Below are 22,383 nucleotides of genomic sequence, written 5' to 3'. Positions count from 1 at the left end.
GATCAAGGAGTCATTAGGAACTTTAAATGTCACTATAAAAATTATTTTATGACGAAAATGATGCATAAGAATGTCGACCTCAGAATTTCAATGCAGTTTTACAATCAAAGAGGCAACATTTTCACTGCATGGAATGCAGTCAAGCCTCTAACTCTTAAGGACGTGGCAAAAATTATGGCCGAACATGATGTTTGCAGATCTACAATCTGATCGAAACGAAGATCTTGAAGGATTTTACATAAAGCTGAAGGCATCTGAAGTGAAAGAACTGATGGAAACTGTTAAATTACGTACGGAAGACAACCCTCTACTCAAACTTAATGCTGATGACATAGAAGAGTGGATACACATTGAAGATGATGTTGAAGTTGCAGTGACTTTCACTGATCAAGAAATTATTCAAAGCATTATAACTCCTGATAAGATAGAAGAGATTCAGAAGAATCTGGTGAAGAAAATGACAAAGTTGGAAGAAGAAAAGATATCTTGGGCTACTGCAGAAAAGGCCATTGAAACAGTTATTAAATTTATGGAACAGAACTATAGCTTCAGTCTTCAGGACGTCGTGCATGTGCATGTGATGCATAATAATTTTATCACAAAGAAATTACAAAGTCATAAACAAGATGATATACAAAAGTATTTAAAGAAAGCAATATAAGCGTCAAGCAGTGCAGCAGATGCGACAGTAATTGCGGAAAAGAACGAATAAATAATAGTTTGTTTTTCGAACTTTGTATTTTTTATAAAAATGTTTCGTTAATAAACTAAAACAAATAATTAATTTATATAAAATACGTATCTTCTGCTTTCATTTATATACTTATTTTTCTTTTACATTGTTCATTTTTAAACACGATTTCAAAGCGTTACACGCTTTTTTTTTATTTGTGTTGAAAATTCTTGTTTTCATCTTTGTCAGGTGTTGACTTTATTTTTCTTTAAAACTGCTTGTTTCGATAAATGAAGCATGCTTTATTTGCTAATGAATAAACTGTCAAAATTTACCTGGTCATCTCTTCTTTATTCCATCTTAAATTTGAATTTTAAAAGTACTGCCTGAGAATCCAAAAATCCAGATCGACCCAGTCCCCGAGCATTCCGGATTTTCGGACTTTTACTATATTACTAATTTTTTCATCCAATTAATGCTGCCAAACATAGTGTTTACATTTTATGTAAATCCGGAGTGGAGAGACTTTCTTTCACAATTTTGTGAGTTGTTACATTAATATTTAACTGCAGTGTTAACGGTAAGTACTGTTTTTAATTTTTTGCGACTTTTGAGCATCACATGCATCTGCAAGTGAAAAAAGGTGGTGATCCACTTTATGACTGCTGGGTATGCCTATATATCATTGACAAAACCCCCTTGAACTGCTCTACCAACCTGTCTGCACTGCTTAGAGAACTTCATTTCTGACTGCACAATTACTCCCAGGTCCTTTTCATTTTCCTGTACCCTGAGTGTAATACCACACAGTTGGTACATTAATATGGGATTACTGCTACCTATACACAGTAACTTACATTTGTCAGTGGCACCTCCGTAGCCAGGTGGCAGCAGCAGCAGTGCGTAGCACATGCTTCTTGATTAGACTGGGGTTTGAGCCCATGAACCACCAAATACGGAGGATGCGGAAAGGTCAGGGAATGACCACCGCATATCCCCAGAGCAATATGGCCTTAGTTGCTAATGCTCCTAAATAACAACATTTGTCAGTGTTAAATTTCAAGTGCCATTTCTCACCCCATCTGCCTAATTTTTCTAGATCTTGTTGCAGTAGCATATCTTGATTACTGTCATTAGCCACTCTGCCAACATTTGTATCATCTGCAAATGTAGACATTAAGCTTGATATACCTTCATCAGTATCATTAATAAATATGGAAAACGACAATGGGCTTGGTGCTGAACCTTGTGTGATTCCAGTAATAACATTAGGCCTGAAGAGCAGTGTCCATTAATAACTCTACCTTCTCCCAGTCAACCATCCCTTTATCCATAGCAGTAACTTGCCTTTAATGCCATAATGTTCCACTTTTTTTCCAGCAGTCTTTTGGTTGTAGCAATATCAAAATCTTTCCTGAAATCCAAGTATGTGATATCAAAATTGTTTTTTTGTATCGTAGTAGCCCTTGTTACTGCATCATAAATCCAATCAGATTAGTCTTACAAGATTGCCCCTTAACAAATCCATGGTTGTGACCAGTATAATTGCACTCCCGTCTGGATGGTCCTGCATTACTTCTTTAACTAGACTCCATTATTTTCCCTAGAACAGAAGTTAAGCTAAATGGTCTGTAATTACCCATGTCATCCTTTTCTTCTTCTTTGTGAAATGAGTATACATTTACGTGGCTCCCATCCATAGGGACCACCCATGAATTCAAAGGTGCTCTCATAATCATAACTAAAGTTTTGCTTACCTCTTTTTCTGCCTCCCTTAATATAATTGGATAAATCTCATCTGTGCCAGATGTTTTTTTTATGTTCGGCTTCAATTTCTCTTGTACTTTCCTCTCAGTTATTAAAAAATCATTTAGTTCCCTTTAGTTTCTCATTTATTTTATTTTAAATTATCATTACTTGACAAAAATGTTGAAGGCTGTAGAGCCGCTCGCTCTCTCTCTCTCTCTCTCTCTCTCTCTCTCTCTCTCTCTCTCTCTCTCTCTCTCTCTCTCTCTCTCTCTCTCTCCCCCCATTTACTGTGATTTGTTTTTCTTCCAAGAATTGAGTAAAATTATGGATGCTATGAAGCATTCTGTACTTTTGCTAAAGTTACAATATATGCTAATTATGTTAATAATCTGCAATTGAACAAAATTCACATTTAGCATTTAAGACAGAAAGCTTGGCTGCCAGAGTGGAACACTGATTTCCTGGTAGGTGTCAGGCACTGCTACCTTGGGGCATTTGATTTTTCATACTGATAATTGGGATACTATTGCAGAACCCAACACTTGTAAACTAGCTGAGTCATATCAAAGTCAGGGATTTCATTAAAATTGCTTGCTTAAAATAAATATAATTATATTATATAAGATTTATTTCATTTATGTATATTTAATTATAAATACATACTATATTACAAATACAGTTATTTCCTTTTCTATCAATGATTCTTCTGTAGTTATGACATAAGCCCATTGATTAAAACTGTAAAATCTGCAAATTTTTTGTCTTTTTGATGGAAATAGGTTAAATAGAATATTAAATAATTCTTAGATTAATATAGTTATGCATGCTCTGTTTCAGCAGAAAAGATTTAGGAATTCATGAACACGCTAACAAAATATTCAAAATTTTGTATTTTTAAATATTTTGTTAGTTTTGTCAAGACTAGCATTGCAGGAACGGTACTGTTTGTTGCTATCAGATTTGATGCTTATAACATGATTAGCCTAGCCTATAGGTTCTTGTTGACACTTTTTCACACAATTTTCTTGAAGGACGTGTTCCTACTTGATATTCGTCAAGAATTACATAAGGAGCTCTGTATCCCTGAATCAATTGTATTTTTTAATGGCAACTAATAGAATGTTGAAATGATCACATTTCATGTTATCATTTTAACATTCAGGACTTAATAAGACATTTAACCTGAAGATTAATTTCTGTAGGATTTTTGAAATGTTGCCAAAATGTCTTTGTATTAAGTATGCATTGAGATGATAACATGTCCGTAAACATCTTCACATATGTGAAAGTTTTTTTTAACAATTAATTTTATTTAAATGATATAGCACTATATTAGTAAAAATTAGAAAGTAGATCAGATAATTTCTTAAATTTCTGCATCTGAGATTGTCAGCAGCTCATTGGTCAGTGTTGCAACCAAACTAAATAGATATTTTGCATCTATATTCACACATGAGGAGCTTTATAGGGATGGGGATACCAGAAGTGTATCAAATTCTAACAGAGTTTAAACACAATTTTTTAAAATAGTTTAATTAATTATCGCTCAGAGAAACTGTTTTCCCTTATTGAGAAATAACCAGTTTTTTGATAATTTTATTACATCTATATTTGCAACAGGTTTCCTTTAGGTTTAATCACAATGCAATTTGACCTGCAAAAGGAGTTAGGGAGTCAACCAACTGTAAGCATGATCTCAAAAATTGTTTTTTCTGAGACTGTTTATTTCTATTCACAGATAACAGCTATTATTATAATATGATAATAGCTGTTATCTATATACAACTCCAAAGCTGTTATGCTAAACTGTAGCACTGTAGTGATTTTTCTAAGCAAAAACATTCTTGTGTACTTACTCTTCAGTAACTCATAAGTATGGCTCCTCAAAAGTAATCCACACAATAAAGATGCTGTTATTTTAAATTTTATTGTTAAAAAAGTTTTAAAAATTTTAGGTTATACATCTTGCATAAATCTTATGGTTATCCCAGTTGTCCTGCATTTCTTGGTGTTGACATTTTATTTTTTGGAATACATCCTCTTGTTATATAATTATATATTTATAATTGCTATCTATTTATGAACTTTTCAGGAACAAATGTTGTTTGTAAAACAGGAGGTTACTGTAGTTGTTAATGTTTTGAAATAATTAGGAAAATTTACTGAAATGGGGGTTCCAAATGCGTACCATGACATCACAATGTGCCAGACAGGCCAATTCCTATGTATGTGTACTGTACTCACATAAAATCATTTCAGTCTATATTGGAACCATTGTATATAATTAAGGTTGCATGCCATAAGCAAGTGCTTCATATATCATGAAGCACTGTTTGAACATTACATACTGTGACATCGCAATGTGACAGGTCAATGTGAGAACCAAGTTCTTATTGTTGAAAACACTTAGCCCAGAGCCAAGCATGATAAATAGGAATATTTGGACTTTTATGTTAATAATAAATATATGTATGTTTAAAAATAATTAAATATTTGTTAATTATAATCCTGTATTTTGTTATTTGCAGACCTCTGGTTTTGGAGAACCAAGTATATATCATGCTCTGGTTGTGATTTTCTTGGAATTTTTTGCTTGGGGTCTTCTTACAACCCCTATGATCACAGTAAGTTTTTAAGGCATTTATCTTTGTTCTTTTCTATCTGATCTGATCTGCTTGCTAAGATTTATTTATGATTTTTATATTTGATGCAGAATATAATGCACTACAGGTTTCCCCAACAAAATGTGTAATAATAAAGGACACCTTTACTGATTATGCTGAATAACATACAAATAAACGTGTAATACAACAAATTAACAAATTTGGGATAACAGTTATGATATTTATTTATTATTATTTTATTTATTTTTTGTCCACAAACTCGAAAGTAGCAATGTGTCCCATGTTTATAACATGGGAAAAGTTGTAAATCAATTTATTGAGTAAAAGGGAATAACTAGATAACTTTTATTAATTTTTTATTGTACCTCTGATTGAAAAATTATTTGGTAGCACCTTCACTGCATGCTTTTTTTTTTTTTTTTTTTTTTTTTTTAATTCAAAGTTGAAGTGGTATAAAGATGCAGATGTTATAATCATTTTAGTTGTGCATGAACTGTAGCAAAATGTTGGAATGACAGACTGAAATTTCAAAAATAATGTCTCTATGAATTCTGGAACAGGTAAATATAAGACAAAAAAGTAAAAAATGAGGATGTGGTGTAGAATGAAATACTTTATATGTAAACAGAGCACCATGATAAGATTGGTGTGTTTTATCTATGTTCAGGAATTTTTCTAGTTGGCACAAAGCAGTAATTTATTATGTAAAGCTTTAAGCCCTTTAAGAAAAGAAGCCAGTCTTTTTGAAAAGGTGCAATAAAGAGTAACAGTTGTTGATATATAAAGAGGCATACCTATATAGTGGTGACCATCATCTACCGTTGTATCTATTATCTGCACCTTTGTAAGCACTGTGGTTTACTACCCCTAGCTGTCCAAACAACTTCATGGAACTCTTTATAAATAAAATACTTCTATCTAAGCTATACTCTCTTTTTTGTTCCTGTAGATATTTTACTTTTGTCATTCAGGTCTCCTTTTTAATATTTTGCTACAGAGTTCCATCCACAGTGTGCACCTACTAAATAACTGAAATCAGCATCTTTTTGCTGATGGTTTTTTAAAAAAGATGCAGATTTTATGCTAATGTATATTTAAAAATATGCATTGATGAGTTACTCATTGTTTTCACTCTTAAGCACGGTATCTATTACTAAAATATACGAAGCAAGCAAAAAAATTTGCTGAATATTGAAAAAATTAATTTTATTCAAATGAAAAGTGTTTATATTGTTATAATCTCCTACTGCAACTGCCGACTTTTTCACATGCAGTTGCTGTGATATACAGAGATACACTAGTGTTCAAAGAAAGTACATCACCCCTTAAAATTGTAATTGTCATCCGAATAATGTAAGTATATGGCAATATTTCTTACAGATTGCATCAGATAAGATTGACATGCATAGGTGATGATGCAATATTGCATCAGCTGTTACTTTCAGTTGTATAAGCATGCTCTGCTAGAGTTGCAGTCATTTCTTGCTTGTGTCAGGATGGAGAGTTACATGTAGTTGATGCCACAAAGAAAGAGTGCTATTGTTGCTTTACGTGAGGAAGGATGTTCTTCCCGTCATATTGCTTATAGAGTGTCTTGTAATCAGTCGACAGTGAGTAGATTTCTATCTAAACTCAAGAATACTGGCTCTTCTGATAGGAAAAAAGGAACTGAATGCAAAAGAGTCTCTACACGCCAAAACAGGACTGCGTTTTGAAGCGCTTATGCCTTAAAAACTGTGAAGCTTCTTCGTTTGAGCTGAAAAGAGAATGGAAAGAACATACAGGAGTGGTAGCAAGTGCAATAACAGTCAGAAGACTCCTCTTCAAAATTGGACTTGTAGTCCGTCGTCCTAAGAAGAAGCCCCTCCTCACAAAAAAAAAAAAAAATGAAAAAGGCCCGATTAATTTGGTGTAAGGAGCATGTAAAATGGACCCCCAAGCAGTGGAAGTCAGTTATTTTCTTGGATGAGAAGAAATTGCCGTCGTGTGGAATCTGCAGTTGCCAGAAAGAAACCAAAGACCCTTCGTGAACTTCAGGAAGCCATAATTTGTGTTTGGAACCGCAAACTGTCAGGTGATTATCTTCAGAAATTGATCTTGCCAATGCCTCGACGGTGTGCTGACATCAGGGCCAGAGGTGGTTCAACTAAATATTAGTTTGCACCTGGTGAAGGTGAATTTTTCATTTTGTTTTCCATTTAAAATGATAAACTGAAGCAAACTGAGGGCTTTTGATAACATTTCAGCCATAATTGTCGTATTTACCAAAACTGTTGTATAAAGGTTGCAAATGCTCATTTTGGAATGTTTTGAGAGCACCTGTCAAGTATTACTTAGCTTTGCCTTAACTATTAATAAATATCTTTTGTTTATATTTCTGTTTGTGATGCTAGTCATTAATGTAACATACCATTGCGAAAAAGGGTTAGAAATGTGAAATTCCTAGCCTAGGTGATGCATTTTCTTTGAACATCAGTATATATGTGTATGTACACACACACATTAGGCACGATCAAAAAGTTTGGGGGCTAAAATGAAGCTTACCAGCTATTCAGATGGATATACACTATATACTGTATATCAATCTGAATGTAGTATACACCAATGAGCCAAAACATTATGACCAGCGAGTTATTATGCAAATCGAAGCAACTGCAGGTGAACTATGGCGCTTGCGCGGGTCATGACATGGTTTAAAAAACACCTGATACTGAGTTCCGTTAATTAGCATTACTCTTGTTCTTCAGATGGGAAAGGCAGCGGACTTAGCGAGTTTGACAAAGGACAAATTGTAATGGCCAGACGACTGGGTCAAAGCTTATCCGAAATGGCACAGCTGGTGGGGTGCTCACGGTCAGCCGTGGTTAGTATCTACCGAAAGTGGCGTTAGGAGGAAAAACCCACGAACCACCAGCAATGTGTTGGACTACCACTGCTCATTAATGCTCGAGGTGATCGAAGGCTCTCCCGGATGGTACGTGGCAACAGAAGGGTGACTGTGGTGCAACTAGCTGGTAATTGGAATGCTAGTGACAGGAGTAATGTGTCATAACACACAGTGTATCGAACCTTGCTGAAAATGGGGCTGTGTAGCTGCTCCCAGTGCCCATGCTAACGACGGTTCACTCGCAACAGTGCCTACAATGGGCACGTGAGCATTGAAACTGGACCTTGAGTGATTGGAAGAAGGTCGTCTGGTTTGATGAATCACGTTTCCTGTTGCACCATGTGGACAGCCGGGTCATGTGCATCGTTTACCTGGGGAAGTGATGGCGCCTGGATGCACTGTGGGATGAAAACAAGCCAGTGGTGGCAGTGTCATGCTTTGGGCAATGTTCTGCTGGGATACCTTGGGTCCAGTCATCCATGTGCCGGGCACTCTGACATCTGCCACCTACCTAAACATCTTTGCTGACCAGGTACACCCTTTCACAACAACAGTCTACCCCTCTGGCGGTGCCATCTTTCAGCAGGATAATGCACCATGCAATGCCACCCGGATTGTTTGAGACTGGTTCGCGGAATATGAGGAAGACTTCCAGGTATTGCCCTGGCCTCCAAATTCCCCAGACATCAGTCCCATTGAGCATCGGTAGTTTGTGTTGAACAGCAACTCCGATCTGCGGTGTCTCAACCACGGACCTTACAGGGGTTAAAGGATCTGCTAGTTACGTGTTGGTACCGGATACCACAAGACACATTTAGAAATCTTGTACCATCCATGCTTCACCATGTACAAGCTGTTTTGGCTGCACATGGAGGACCAATGCCATATTAGGTAGGTGGTCACAATGTTTTGGCTCATCGGTGTATGCAGGATTTCTTAAACAATAAAATTAGTACGAAATTTGACCACTGGGGCCGTGTAATTAATGTATAAACATAACACAAAGATAAAGTTTTCACCAATATTTATTGACGGTCAGATGTCCAGGTATCCATCGGTATCCATCTTTATTTTTAATAAGGATACTTTTTATGCAACATGCACCCCAGTATGGGGCACATCCTGTATAAAAAGTATGCTCCATAAAACTATCTTCCATGTACACCACATTCATTAATTTCTGGGATAATTTTGGTCTGCAATACGCTAAGATATCGCGTGCCGTTTATTGTCCATGTCTCACGATGCTCTCAATTGTGAATGATTTCAAAGAGAAATGAACCAATAATAACATATCATAGATAAACTGTATCCTATAACTTTTAATGGGTGGAGCGATTCCTCAACTTGCACACAAGGTGTTCCTTTTGCCTAAATTCAACAGTTTTTTGCCTATCACAGATCCACCAAGATGAAAGTGCGCTTCATCAGTCCATATGATTTTAAATAATTCTGGAATTGCGCAACCTTTTCAGTCATCCACTGGGCAAAATTATGATGGCATTGACAATTTTGTGGTTCCAATTGATGCAAATATTCAATTTTACAGGAAATAGGTAAAAGCTTAAAGCCTTGCAAAGTATATTCTGGGGAATGGAACACCAGCCACACAAGATGTGCGGAGAGCACTAGATAAGTTCACCGAATTTTATCTTGCTTGTTGTTGTTTTGTATCTGAAGAGGTACACCTAAACCAGTTCACCTCAGAGGTACCTATTCTCTAGACACTGCAATTTGCAGAACTTAAGCCTTTCTTGGTAAGAGGACCTCCATCATTCCCCTCACCAATCTTGCTGCTTTTCTCTGTACTTGTTCTAGCAACTGTACTTCCTTCCTAAAAGCCGACCGGGCTAGCCGGGTGGGTAAAGTGCCTACCTAGCAACCCAAAGGTCGCGGGTTCGATTCCCGCCTCGGGCTTGGATCAGAGTACTGCAAAAACCTTGGGAGGTGCATTATGGCCAAAGAAGCCTATGCACCAACAACTACCAAAAAAAAAAAAAAAAAAAAACTTCCTTCCTAAAATGAGGCCTCCAGACCTGTACACAGTAATCAAGGTGTGTCCTTACCATTACCGTATACAAAGGGATAATCATCTCCTCATCCCTACTAGCAAAATTCCTGTATATCATTGACAAGATCCCATTATCTGCTCTTTCAGCCTGTCTTCACTGATAAGAAAACTTCATATCTGACTGCACAATTACTCCCAGGTCTTCTTCATTTTCTACCACCCTGAATGTATTGCCATACAGTTGGTACATTTCTCTGGGGTTACTGCTACCCATGTGCAGAACTTTGTAGAAGCATACTGTCATTACTGTCATTAACATCCCTGCCAACCTTTGTATCATCTGCAAACTGATATATCTTCATCAATATCATTGATAAATATGCGAAACAACAATGGCCCCAACACCAAAACCCGAGGGACTCCACTAATAACTTTAGTCCACGCAGAGCAGTGTCCATTGATTACCACTCTCTCTGTCTTCTCCCACTTAACCATTCTTTTATCAATTGTAATAACTTGTCCTTAATGCCATACTGCTCCAATTTGTACAGTTATCTTCCAAGTGCAACAGTATCAAAACCTTTCCTGAAATCCAAATATATTAGCATTAGCATTAGTATATGATGCAAGAAAGCAAGCTTATTCAGCATCAGCCAAAAAAAAAACAAAAAAACACACCATTCCCATTTCACCCCTCCGTTCGCTCGAAATACCTGTCCAGTTGAGCCTTAAATTTGTTTAGGCTATCAACTTCAACAACAAGTGATGGAAGTCGGTTCCACCAACCAACCACCCGCTGGCCAAAGGCAAATTTCCGCACATCTATCCGACATCCGTCCTTCCTCAATTTGAACTTATGCCCTCTGAGGTGATTATTCTGAGCAAGATGAAGAATCCCATTGGCATTGAGCATGCTCAAACCATTCAAAGCCTTATACACCTCTATCAGATCACCTCGCTGGTGCCTAGTCTCTAGACTCTGTAATTTGCAAAACTTAAGCCTTTCTTCGTAAGAGCAACCCTTTGTTCCATTCACTAATCTTGTTGCCCTTCTCTGTACCCGTTCCAGCAGCTCTACATCCTTCTTGAAATGAGGCCTCCAGACCTGTATACAGTACTCAAGATGTGGCCTAACCATTGCCTTATACAAGGGAATAATCACCTCCTTATCCCTGCTAGAAAAATTCCTGTATATATCATTGACAAGACACCATGAGCTACTCTTGCAGCTCGTCTGCACTGCTCAGAGAACTTCATATCTGCCTGCACAATTACCCCCCAGGTCCTTTTCATTCTCCACCACTGTCAGTGTAGTACTGCAGAGTTGATACGTTGCTCAGGGGTTACTGTTTTCCATATGTAGTACTTTACATTTGTCAATGTTGAACTTCATTTGCCACCTCTCAGCCCATCTGTTCAACCTTTCCAGATCCTGTTGCAGCAGCATAGCGTCAGTAGTGTCCTTAACAACCCCGCCAACCTTTGTATCATCTGCAAACTTGGACATTAAACTTGATATCCCATCATCAATATCATTCATAAACACCGAAAACAACAACGGACCCAACACTGAACCCTGAGGAACTCCACTAATAACATTAGTCCACGTTGAGCAGTGTCCATTGATTACCACTCTCTGTCTTCTGCCACTCAACCATCCCCTTATCCATAGCAGCAATTTGCCTCCAATGCCACACTGCTCCAATTTGTGCAGCAGTCTTCCATGTGCAACAGTATCAAAAGCCTTTCTAAGATCCAAATATATAATATCAAAGTTATTCCCTGCATCCAGTTCTTTTGTGACTACATCATAGTATCCAATCAAATTGGTCAGGCAAGACCTGCCCTTAACAAAACCATGCTGTGTCTGAGCTATAACTGAATTCTTGTCTAGATGATCCTGCAGTGCTTCTTTAACCAGTGCCTCCATTAATTTACCTGGAACAGAAGTTAAACTAACAGGTCTATAATTACTTTTGTCAGCCTTTGATCCTCCTTTGTGAATTGGGGTTACATTTGCACATCTCCAGTCTATGGATACCTCCCCTGAGTCCAAAGAAGCTCTCATAATTATGACTAAGGGTTTGCTGACTTCCTTTGCCGCCTCCTTTAATATAACTGGATAGATCCCATCCACCCCAGGTGCCTTTTTTATGTTTATCCTCAACAATCTCTCCTCCACTTTCCTCTCAGTTATTACAAAATCATCCAGCTCACTGCCAATGTTTACTTTACCTACATCATTCTCCTTCCTGAATAACTCCTCATGCGTGAATGTAGATGCAAAATACTCGTTTAGATTGTTAGCCACCTGAGCAGGATCCTCAACTGTTGAACCATCAATATCAAGTGGACCAATCTGATTCATCCCTTTCCTTCTTGAGTTTAAATAGGTAAAGAACTCTTTTCTGTTTTTCTTTGCATCCTTTGCCAAGGATTTTTCGCTTTGCCTGCCTAATCTCCTTTGTGACTTGGTTACAGACCAACTTATATCTATCATAGGCTTCCATGTCACCCATTAATTTGTATGTATCCCATGCATTTTTCTTCTCTGCCACATGTCTCATTAGTTCATCTGACAACCATTTAGGCCTAAACCTTGAACAATATTTCTTAGTTGGTATGTAAAGCCTGGTAGCCTCCAAGATTAGTTCCTTGAATGCTTCCCATTTTGAGTTTACTCTTGGTAACATCATCAGTTGGTCCCACTGTATAGAATTTAAATACTGTCTCAGACCATCATAGTCGCCTTTACGAAAACAAAAACCCTTCCCTTTACCTCTGATGGTAGTTACCTCCTTGAGTAAATCCCACTTCAACACACTGTGATCACTGCCACCTAGTGGTTCATTTATCTGCAGATTCTTAATGCATGAAGAGTCACTACTGATAATCAGATCAAGGGTATTGCTCCCTCTTGTTGCCTCACGAACATGCTGATGTAGAAAACAATCATCCAATAAATCCACAAAAGCCTTGCTAGTGTGCGAGTTATCAATCCACAAATTCCAGTCAATATCTGGGAAATTAAAATCCCCCATTATAAGACTCTCTGATTTACTGGCCCACTCTATTTCCCTGTACAATATCTTATTATACTCATCAGAGTCATTAGGCCTATAGCACACTCCTACTCTCAATTTTGATTTCCCTATGCTTATGTCACACAAAACTGACTCGACACGGCCCTGTCCATCGATGTCGACTGGCTTCACTTCCTTGGACTTTGTGTTTCTTAACTAATAGCATAACCCCTCCTTCCCTCCTGTCCTGTCTATCCTTTCTATACACATTGTATTCTCCAAATTCCAGATCCACATTCCTTATATCTGTGTGACACCACGTCTCTGATATCCCAACAATATCTGCCTTTGATGTTTTGAGCAATACCTCAAATTCATCAAATTTATTTACCAAACTCCTAGCATTGGTGTACACGCAGGTATACATGCACCTGTTTCTATTCGTGGCTACCCTAACACAACCCATGTGTTTACTTATACCGCAATGACTCCCAGCAGTCTCTGAAATATCCTGCATCTTGTTTTTCAGGCTTCTGCTCATTTCAATAGAAGCAGTGCAAGAATCACTTCCACCTCTGCCAGTGGCTACTGTTAATCTATTAGTCCTTGTATCCCCCCCCAACTAGCAGTTTTCCCGACCCACCTAACTGCCTCGACAGCATCAGCAAAAATTCTTGCACCCTTTCTATTTAAGCGTATATGATATTAAAATTATTTTATGCATCCATTTCCTCTGGAACCATGTCATAGTATCCAATCAAATTGGTCAGACAAAGCTTCCCCTTAACAAATCCATTCTGTGTCTGAATTGTTACTGCAGTCTTCTCTAGATGATCCTGTAATGTTTCTTATTAAGTGGGCCAATCTGATTCATCCCCTTCCTTTTAGAGTTTACATAAATAAAGAAGTCTTTGCTGCTTTTCTTTGCATCCTTTGCCAAAGATTTCTCATCTGCCTTTGCTTGCCTAATCTCCTTTGTGTCTCGGGTACAGACTAACTTATAACTACCTTAGGCTTCTGTGTCGCCTGATAATTGGTATGCATCCCGTGCATTTTTCTCTGCCACAAATCTCATTGCTGACCGGGCTAGCCGGGTGGGTAAATTGCCTGCCTGGCAACCCATAGGTCACGGGTTTGAATCCCGCCTCGGGCTTGGATCAGAGTACTGCAAAAACCTTGGGAGGTGCATTATGGCCACAGAAGCCGATGTGCCAACAACTACCCAAAAAAAAAAAAAAAAAAAACAAGTCTCATTAGTTTATCTGACATCCATTTAGGCCTAAACCTTGAACGGTATTTCTTAGTTGGAACAAAAAGCCTAGTAGTTTCGAAGATTACTTCCTTGAATGCTTCCCATTTGGAATTTGCTGTTGGTAACATCATCAGTTGGTCCCACTGCATAGAATTTAAAAACTGTCTTAGACCGCTTTAGTCACCTTTATGAAGGCAAAAACCCTTCCATTTACCCCTGATGGTAGTTACATCTTTAAGTAAATCCTACATCAGCACACTGTGATCACTGCCACCTGGTGGTTCCCTTATCTGCAAATTCTTAATGCATGAATAATCACTGCTGATAATCAGATCAAGAGTATTACTCCCTCTATTTGCTTCTCGAACATGCTGCTGTAGAAAGCAATCATCCAATAAATCCACAAAAAGTCTTGGTAGTGTGCGAGTGACCAATCCACAAGTTTCAGTCAATATCTGGGAAGTAAAAATCCCCTATTATAAGACATTCTGATTTATCTGCCCACTCTATTTCTCTATGTAGTTGTTCATTGTACTCAGTCATTAGGCCTATAACACACTCCTACTCTTATTTTTGCTTTCCCGGTGCTTATATCACACCAAAGTCAGTAAATTAAAACTAGTTGTTAAGGACACTAATGACAGTACGCTGCTGCAACAGGATCTAGAAAAGTTGAGCAGATGGGTTGAGAGGTGGCAAATGAAGTTTAACATTGAAATGAAGTACTACATATGGGAAGCAGCAACCCCAGAGTAACGTATCAACTCTGTGGTACTATACTGAAAGTGGTAAAGAATGAAAAGGACCTGGGGGTAATTGTGCAGGCAGATATGAAGTTTTCTGAGCAGTGCAGATGGTCTGCAAGAGTAGCTCATGGTGTCTTGTCAATGATATACAGGAATTTTTCTAGCAGGGATAGTGAGGTGATTATCCCCTTGTATAAATCAATGGTCAGGCCACACCTTGAGTACTGTATACTGGTCTGGAGGCCTCATTTTAAGAAGGATGTAGAGCTATTGGAACGAGTACAGAGAAGGGCAACAAAATTAGTGAATGGGACGAAGGGTTGTTTTCACGAAGAAAGGTTTAAGTTTTGCAGATTACAGTGTTTGGAGGCTAGGCACCTGCGAGGTGATCTGATTGAGGTGTATAAAGCCTTGAATTGTTTGAGCATGCTCAATGCTGATGGGATTCTTCCTCTTGCTCAGAATAATCACATGAGAGGGTATAAATTCAAATCGAGGAAAGACAGTTGTAGGATAGATGTGCGGAAGTTTGCCTTTAGCCAGCAGGTAGTTGATTGGTGGAACAGACTTCCATCTTTTGTTGTGTAAGTTGATAACCTAATAAATTTAAGGCTGAGCTGGACAGGTATTTGGAACGAATGGAGGGGTGAAATGGGAGCAGTTTTTTTTTTTTTTTTGGCTGATGCTGCATAAGCTTGCTTTCTTGCATCCTATGCCTCTACTAATGCTAATGTGGGCTGGTATGTGAAAGAATGAATGAGCAATTTGAACAAATGATTATGTGAATGTGATAGTTTCCTGGATAAACTTAACCAGCACAAAAAAAAAAAAAAGAAAAAAAAAGTTTGTGCTATTTATATTTAGAGTGCTGTGATGAGCGATTGTATTCATGTAAGTAAAAGAGAGTGAATGAGAACATCCTCCTTGTTATAAATGTGCACTCTGAATATAGTTTATCTATCTGCTAATGAGGCTGTCTGGATTAGAACATTTTTCGGGAGCCGCTAAGTGGAACTTTATTTATTGATTTAAAATTGTTTTTTTTAACAATTAAAGACATGACTAATGTCACAGGTATAGGGAAGTGCTTTTGCTTGCATACTGGTGACTACAGTAACTACAGTCTCAGAGTTTTTAAATTCTATACAGTGAGACCATCTGATGATGTTACCAGCAGCAAATGCTAAATGGGAAGCATTCGGAAAACTATTCATAAAAGCGCTTATGTTTTTCATGCCAACGAAGAAATACCATTCAAGGTGTAGACTTAAATGGATGTCAAATGAACTGATGAGACTATTGGCTAAGAAGAAAAATGCATGGGATGCATATAAATTATTCCACTCTTGATCATAGTCTCCATGATTTTCCCTACTACTGAATTTAGACTAACCGGCTGGTAATTTCCCACTTTGCTCTTAGTACCACCCTATATATTGGAGATACATTGGTACTTTTCCAGTCCAACGAAATCACTCCTGAGTCCAGTGATGCTCTCATAATTAGCCTCAGTGGTTCAATGTACTGATCACTTTCCACCTCCCTTAAGATCATAGGATAAATTCTATCAACCCCAGGAGCCTTACTGGCCTGTAGGCTCAAATTTTTTCATTAAATAAATGTGTGAAATTTCAACATCATTAATTACATTTTTTTCAACTTCACCCCCAGAATTTCTCATTGACGTGGAGGGTTTTTCTTCTGTAAATATCAATGCAAGGTAACTGTTGAGTTCATCTGCAACTTCGACTCGTGGAATAGACAGACTGAAAATAAACTATATCGTATAAAGCCTGTAATTGAACCGTGGCAGTCCAGTCTGCGCAGGAATCGTAAGGAGGAAGTTGTTCTTGCCCGGACCCGCATAGGACACAGTCATTTAACTCATTCATTTTTGCTGAGGGCTGATGACCCTCCTATGTGTGAGTCTTGTGGCACAGTTTTATCAATTAGACACATTTTAATCGAATGTCCAGTTTTTAGCAGTATCCGTCTTACCGCTTTTAATCATCTGACTGAGCCGTATACACTCAGTCAGATTTTATCCGACAATGACAATGTGTCTGCTATTTTTAGATTTTTAAAGTCAATAAATATTTTTACTCGTTTATGAAATTTACATTTTTCTTATACTTCTTGACATAGTGACCTAACTAATTAGGTCACTGAAAGTTTAAATTATTTTATAAATGACATGGTCTTGGCGCATTATAGCCTTAGTAGCTAATGCGCCAATAAAACCAAAACCAAACCAAACCAAATCATCTGCAACTTCAGCTGGGATATCTAATACTATCCCACGTCCATTACATAAGGGTCCGATCTGGTTTGTCCTTCTCTTCTTTGCATTTATATATGTGAACGATTCCTTACCCCCCTCTTTGCTCTCCTTGCCAGCGATTTCTCATAATCTGCCTTTGCCAGATTGTCGATGATACCACACCACAGAGAAGCAATGTTGAAAATTTGTTTCTACAGTGGCATGTGGATTTTCGTCTGACCACCTATGAGAGTTACGGGTGTTGTTGATACTGTCACGGGTGAAAGTAGCTTCATCGCTGAACAGTATTACTGAAATTAATCAGCGATTAGCATTTATCCACCGCTAGACAAAATTCCAATCTCTGGGCATCGTCTCCTGGTTGAAGGTGTTGCACTTGCTGTATGTGAAATGGATACAAGCCGAGCTCACGTAATGTTCGCCATATACTCTTGTCTGTGGAACACCGATACTCATAGAAATTCTTTGTGTGCTAATAATAGGACTACATTCTACCAATTGAAGAATGGGTTCTATTTCATCCACATTTTGTTCATTTGCATGTTCAGAAGAAATATGAACACTGGGAACTGTACCAGTCTCATGCAGTTTGGTGTAAACACTAGTAAACGCTCTTGAATCCAGTATTCTGCGGTTAGGAAACCTTTTTTTTTTTTTTTATGTAAACCCCAAACACGAGAGGTATTAGAACCTGTAGTACTTAGTACTGTGCTTGGGTTACAGGTTGAGAAGACGAAAGAAGATATTTGTTGACATTGGACTTGAACTTCTGTAGACTGTAATTTTCAGGAAATACATATGAAGGAAGGTTGTTCCAGAAAACAGCAGTTGAATGAATAAACGAGGAAGACGAAAAGTTGGACAGTAAATGGATGTTGGGTGGTGGCCACACGTGTTCGGACTGTTTTGAAAGAGAGAGCGGGAATTAAAGAAGCCAATTCAGAAGAACAGTGCCCGTGGAAGTATCTGTAGAAAAGGCATGCAATAGAAACAGTACGTCTATGAGACAGCGAGTGGAGAGACTCTGTTAGAGATGAATCATTAATTAACCTAACTGCCCTCTTCTGAATGGAATCAAGAAGTCTGAGAGAGGTTTTGGGGGCACCACCCCAGATGTGGGAACAATATTCCATGGCAGGACGGATTTGCGATATATACAGAGTGAGCAGCTGTTTGGAAGAAAAGTAATGCCGAGAGCAAAAGAGAAAACCAAGTTTTTTAGATGCAGAGGAAGCAATATTTGTAATGTGCTTGTGCCAAGAGAGATTAGAAGTCAGGGTAATCCCCAAAAGAGATATATCATTTTGCCTAGAAATCGGAGTGTCACTAAAGATAAGCATAGGAGCAGAAGAATCCTTTTTGCGAGATATAAGTCAAGACTGAGTTTTAGAAGGGTTGAAATCAACTAAGTTGTCTTTGCCCCACTGGAGAATTACCTGAAGATCGGTATTTAAGGAATTAGTAGCAGATTTTCGAGAAGTTGAAGCTGATTGAGCAGGACAAGGTTTCTCAAAATGGAAAGTGGAATGCAATGTGCTATCATCGGCAAAACTATGGATAGGATTTCCAGTCAATGGAAGAAGGTCATTAATATACAAGAAGAAAAAAGTGGGGGAAAGAACTGAACCTTGGGGGACACCGGCATTAGTGGAGAAGTTAGAAGACAGAGAGCCATCTACCATCACCCTCAGTGAGCGATCAGAGAGAAAACTGGATAACCAATTACTGAAAACAGTTGGCAAACCATAAGATGGAAGCTTGTTTAGAAGACCTTTATGCCAAACACAATCAAAAGCCTTTGAGATGTCAAGAGAAACTACTTGTGTTTCACCGAACCTTTCCATTGAATTAGTCCATAAATGGGAAACATAAGCCAGAATATCACCAGTGGATCGACACTGACGGAATCCATACTGGCGATCGTTGATCAGATGGAAGGTTTCTAGGTAGTTTAAGAGTTGGCAGTTAATTGATTTCTCCATTACTTTAGAAAGAGTAGAAGTAATTGCAATGGGACGATAATTGGATGGGAGGGATTTGTCACCCTTTTTAGGAACTGGCTGGATATGAGCAAATTTCCAAGCAGAAGGAAAAACACCTTTGGAATAAGAAAGTGAAAAAAGGTGGCAAAGAATAGGAGTAAGTTCAGGAGCACGTGTTTTGAGAACAAGTGGAGAAATACCATCGGGACCTGGAGCTTTCTTAGCATCAAGATTCGTCAAAATCTTTCTGACATCCTTTTGACGGAAGACCACAGGAGACATTGAATGGAAAGTGTTGGGAATGGTGGGAGATGTTTTACTAAGATCATTAATACGTGAGTTGGAAGAAAAATGGGATGCTAGCAGGTTAGCTTTATTCTGGGCTGAAGTGACAACAGAACCATCTGGTTTGGACAGAGGTGGGAGCAGAGATGGGCAAAAGTTGCGGCCAATAGCTTTGGCAAGAGACTAGAATGCTCAGCTACCATTAGGTCAAGAAGCAAGTTTTCTTATCTTAGCCTGTTCAAACTCTAGTTTGGACTGATTAATTTTCTCTACAATAGTATTCAATAGTATTCTCTACAAGCAGCAGTAGCACTTCCACCTTAGACAAACACCATATTGGCATATTCAGCACGTGTGAAGAGTGGTGGCATTCTAAACAACACTTCTAACGCCAAACAGTGTCAGGTTATAATTGCTTCTTGGTCACATCTGATTCAGTGAGCTGTGCACACCACTGTCAAACAGCTATATCTCCGTATTTATTGAGAATTGGACGCATGTTTATATGCACTTTTTACTCAGAATAATCGATACTGTAACCTCCCAAAATATTTACTATTCCTCCTGAATCACCCTGTATATTTAAAAAAATCTTGTGTACATTTAGTATGATAGGTATGAAACTGGAGTGTGTGTGTGTGTGTTGTGAATTTAGATTAAATGACTGGTCCCCTCCCAAGATTGGGTGCAGTGGGGGTAACCTTCTCAGAAAGCCCCCTGCTATAAAAAGGTTATTACCCCTTTGCTGACACTAGCTTTAACAGTTCTGAGACATCAGAGTTTTGAGAAAAATGGGGTTTGATCACAACATATGGGACCCCCTGGCCCTATTACTTTTATTCTCCCATTCTCTTACCCAAGGGCTCTTCCCCCCCCACTTTTTGTCTAGTGGACCATGGGCCCTGCCACTGTAAATACTGTCACTACTTTTAACTGTCTCCCCCTGTAGAGGGTTGGGTGCCCTTCCATCACCTATTCTATTTCCCGGTGGGAGCCTTCCCGTCATTCACCCCTTTACTCTTCCTCTTTCTCTAAGAAGACTCCGACTGTCGCCCCCATGCTCATTTTCAATAAAAATTATCCCCCCCGGCTTCTTATTTCAGTCACATAGTTCCCTGAGGAGCTGTTGTGGCCTCCAACTGCATCAATCATGTGCTATGCGAATGGCATCACAAAATGTCATGCTCACAAAAGTTCACTGATCCCATTTTTTCCACTTAGTTGCAGGTCTTCTTTTAACAGTAGTTTTTGGAGTTGGTTTTGTTATGGTCTCTGTGGCATCAGATAATATCGTGGTATGCCATTGCCTACCACATGACCGATTTTGAAAGGAGCCAGCTTTAATCATAGGAAGAGTCATCATGCATCCCACGAGATGCTCATGAAGAGAAAAGGTGACTACAGTAGAGCCCCGCTTAGTGCAGAAGGCTGATTACAACTGGTTTTCGCCTGGGTTCCAGAGGTTGTCTATGTATATAAATGGATATACATAGACAACCTTTATGTATATACTAAATTAACTAAATAATTTATAAGAGCAAAAATAATCTCAATACAATGGCAAAACTGATAAGGAGTTAACAGAAACGGGTAATTTTGAGACATTCCTTTAATCTGGCTATCGATCCGCTCAAAGCCCCCGATGAAGTAGCGGGTAGATGACCAGGTAAAGGAATGTTTAGTTGATATTGATTTGATGATTAATTAATGCTATTTAAAGTTTGTTAAAATAATCATAATTTTAACTTTAACTTCATTAAGTATTAATCATATCTTTAATACCATTACAGACCCCCAGGAACAGGTTAGACTACATTTTCTAACTGAATCTCCTGTTCCATTTACACCTTAATACCTTTATAGAAAATAAATACCAGAAAATTGAAGTAGTTTAAACAGTCAAACTATAATATATCAAGCACGTATAATGTCTAATTGCCACACGGCAATAGCATTAACGTTGCAAGTGATAAATTGAAAATAATCATTTAGACATTTATATTAATTATTTAAAAACACAATATAAATGGATATATATTATTCATTAGATTCGCACAAGTAGTTATTATATCTTCAGTCAATGAATTTATTCATAAGGTGACGCTATTATCCCTCTTTTTCCTTCTTTGATGTCTAATTAATGCCCAATATTTCCAATTAATTATGTTGAATATATTTTAAAATAATCTTCTCCCAAACCCTAAAGTATGCAACATTTCCTTACCATAAAAATTTTCATGCTGATTCGGACAGTCTTTAACCCTCAATGAATACATTTCTTACGTTTTAAAATATTCATTCCTGTATTTCAAATTTACGTTCCTTTCATATTGTGTTAACCTCCGCATAATCTTCTGTATTCTTTTAATGGCCAGAGACTTAAATGATCTTACTGCCCGGCTCAACTCCACATGATAATAGGCAACGGGTGGACCTTGGTCTTTCAATGGCCCATTGGCAAAGAGGCCAGATGAACAACAGATCACATCCCAACACTATACTATGCAAACTACACTATAATTTACAAAGCCTTTACAGAGTCTGTTTTCCATTACAAAAGATCATCATGAAGTTGGGAGAACCTCTGGGCCTGCAAGGACTGTAACACTATACACTATCCTTTCTGTACATATTATGCTTCCAATATTCAAATTCTCTGCATCCCTTATGTCTGTTTGACACCATGTGTCTGATAGCCCCACAGTGTCTGCATTTGATGAATTAATCAGTATTTCAGATTCATCAAATATATCAGTTTAAATATAACTATAAATATGTTAATAAATATTAATAAATTAATCAGTTGTAAATAGCACTTTTTATGTTATAATTTGAAGTATTGGCCGCCTGTCTTTTCTCCTTTTATGTCC

General features: G+C 38.0%; 1 protein-coding gene across 1 annotated transcript in view; it reads left to right on the top strand.

The window, feature by feature from the left end:
• Positions 1-22,383, top strand: part of LOC150078465 (solute carrier family 71 member 1) — a 172,666-nt gene that overhangs the window by 34,615 nt on the left and 115,668 nt on the right. Inside the window, exon 2 of the mRNA XM_090385072.1 lies at positions 4,951-5,046. Coding sequence (XP_090241198.1) covers positions 4,951-5,046 — 96 coding nt within the window. The remainder of the gene's footprint in view (positions 1-4,950; positions 5,047-22,383) is intronic.

This window comes from Mastigoproctus giganteus, chromosome 11, assembly GCF_048544385.1.
Source record: "Mastigoproctus giganteus isolate SK-2022 chromosome 11, ASM4854438v1, whole genome shotgun sequence".
Taxonomy (NCBI): domain Eukaryota; kingdom Metazoa; phylum Arthropoda; class Arachnida; order Uropygi; family Thelyphonidae; genus Mastigoproctus; species Mastigoproctus giganteus.
This window is presented reverse-complemented; position numbering and strand designations above follow the sequence as displayed.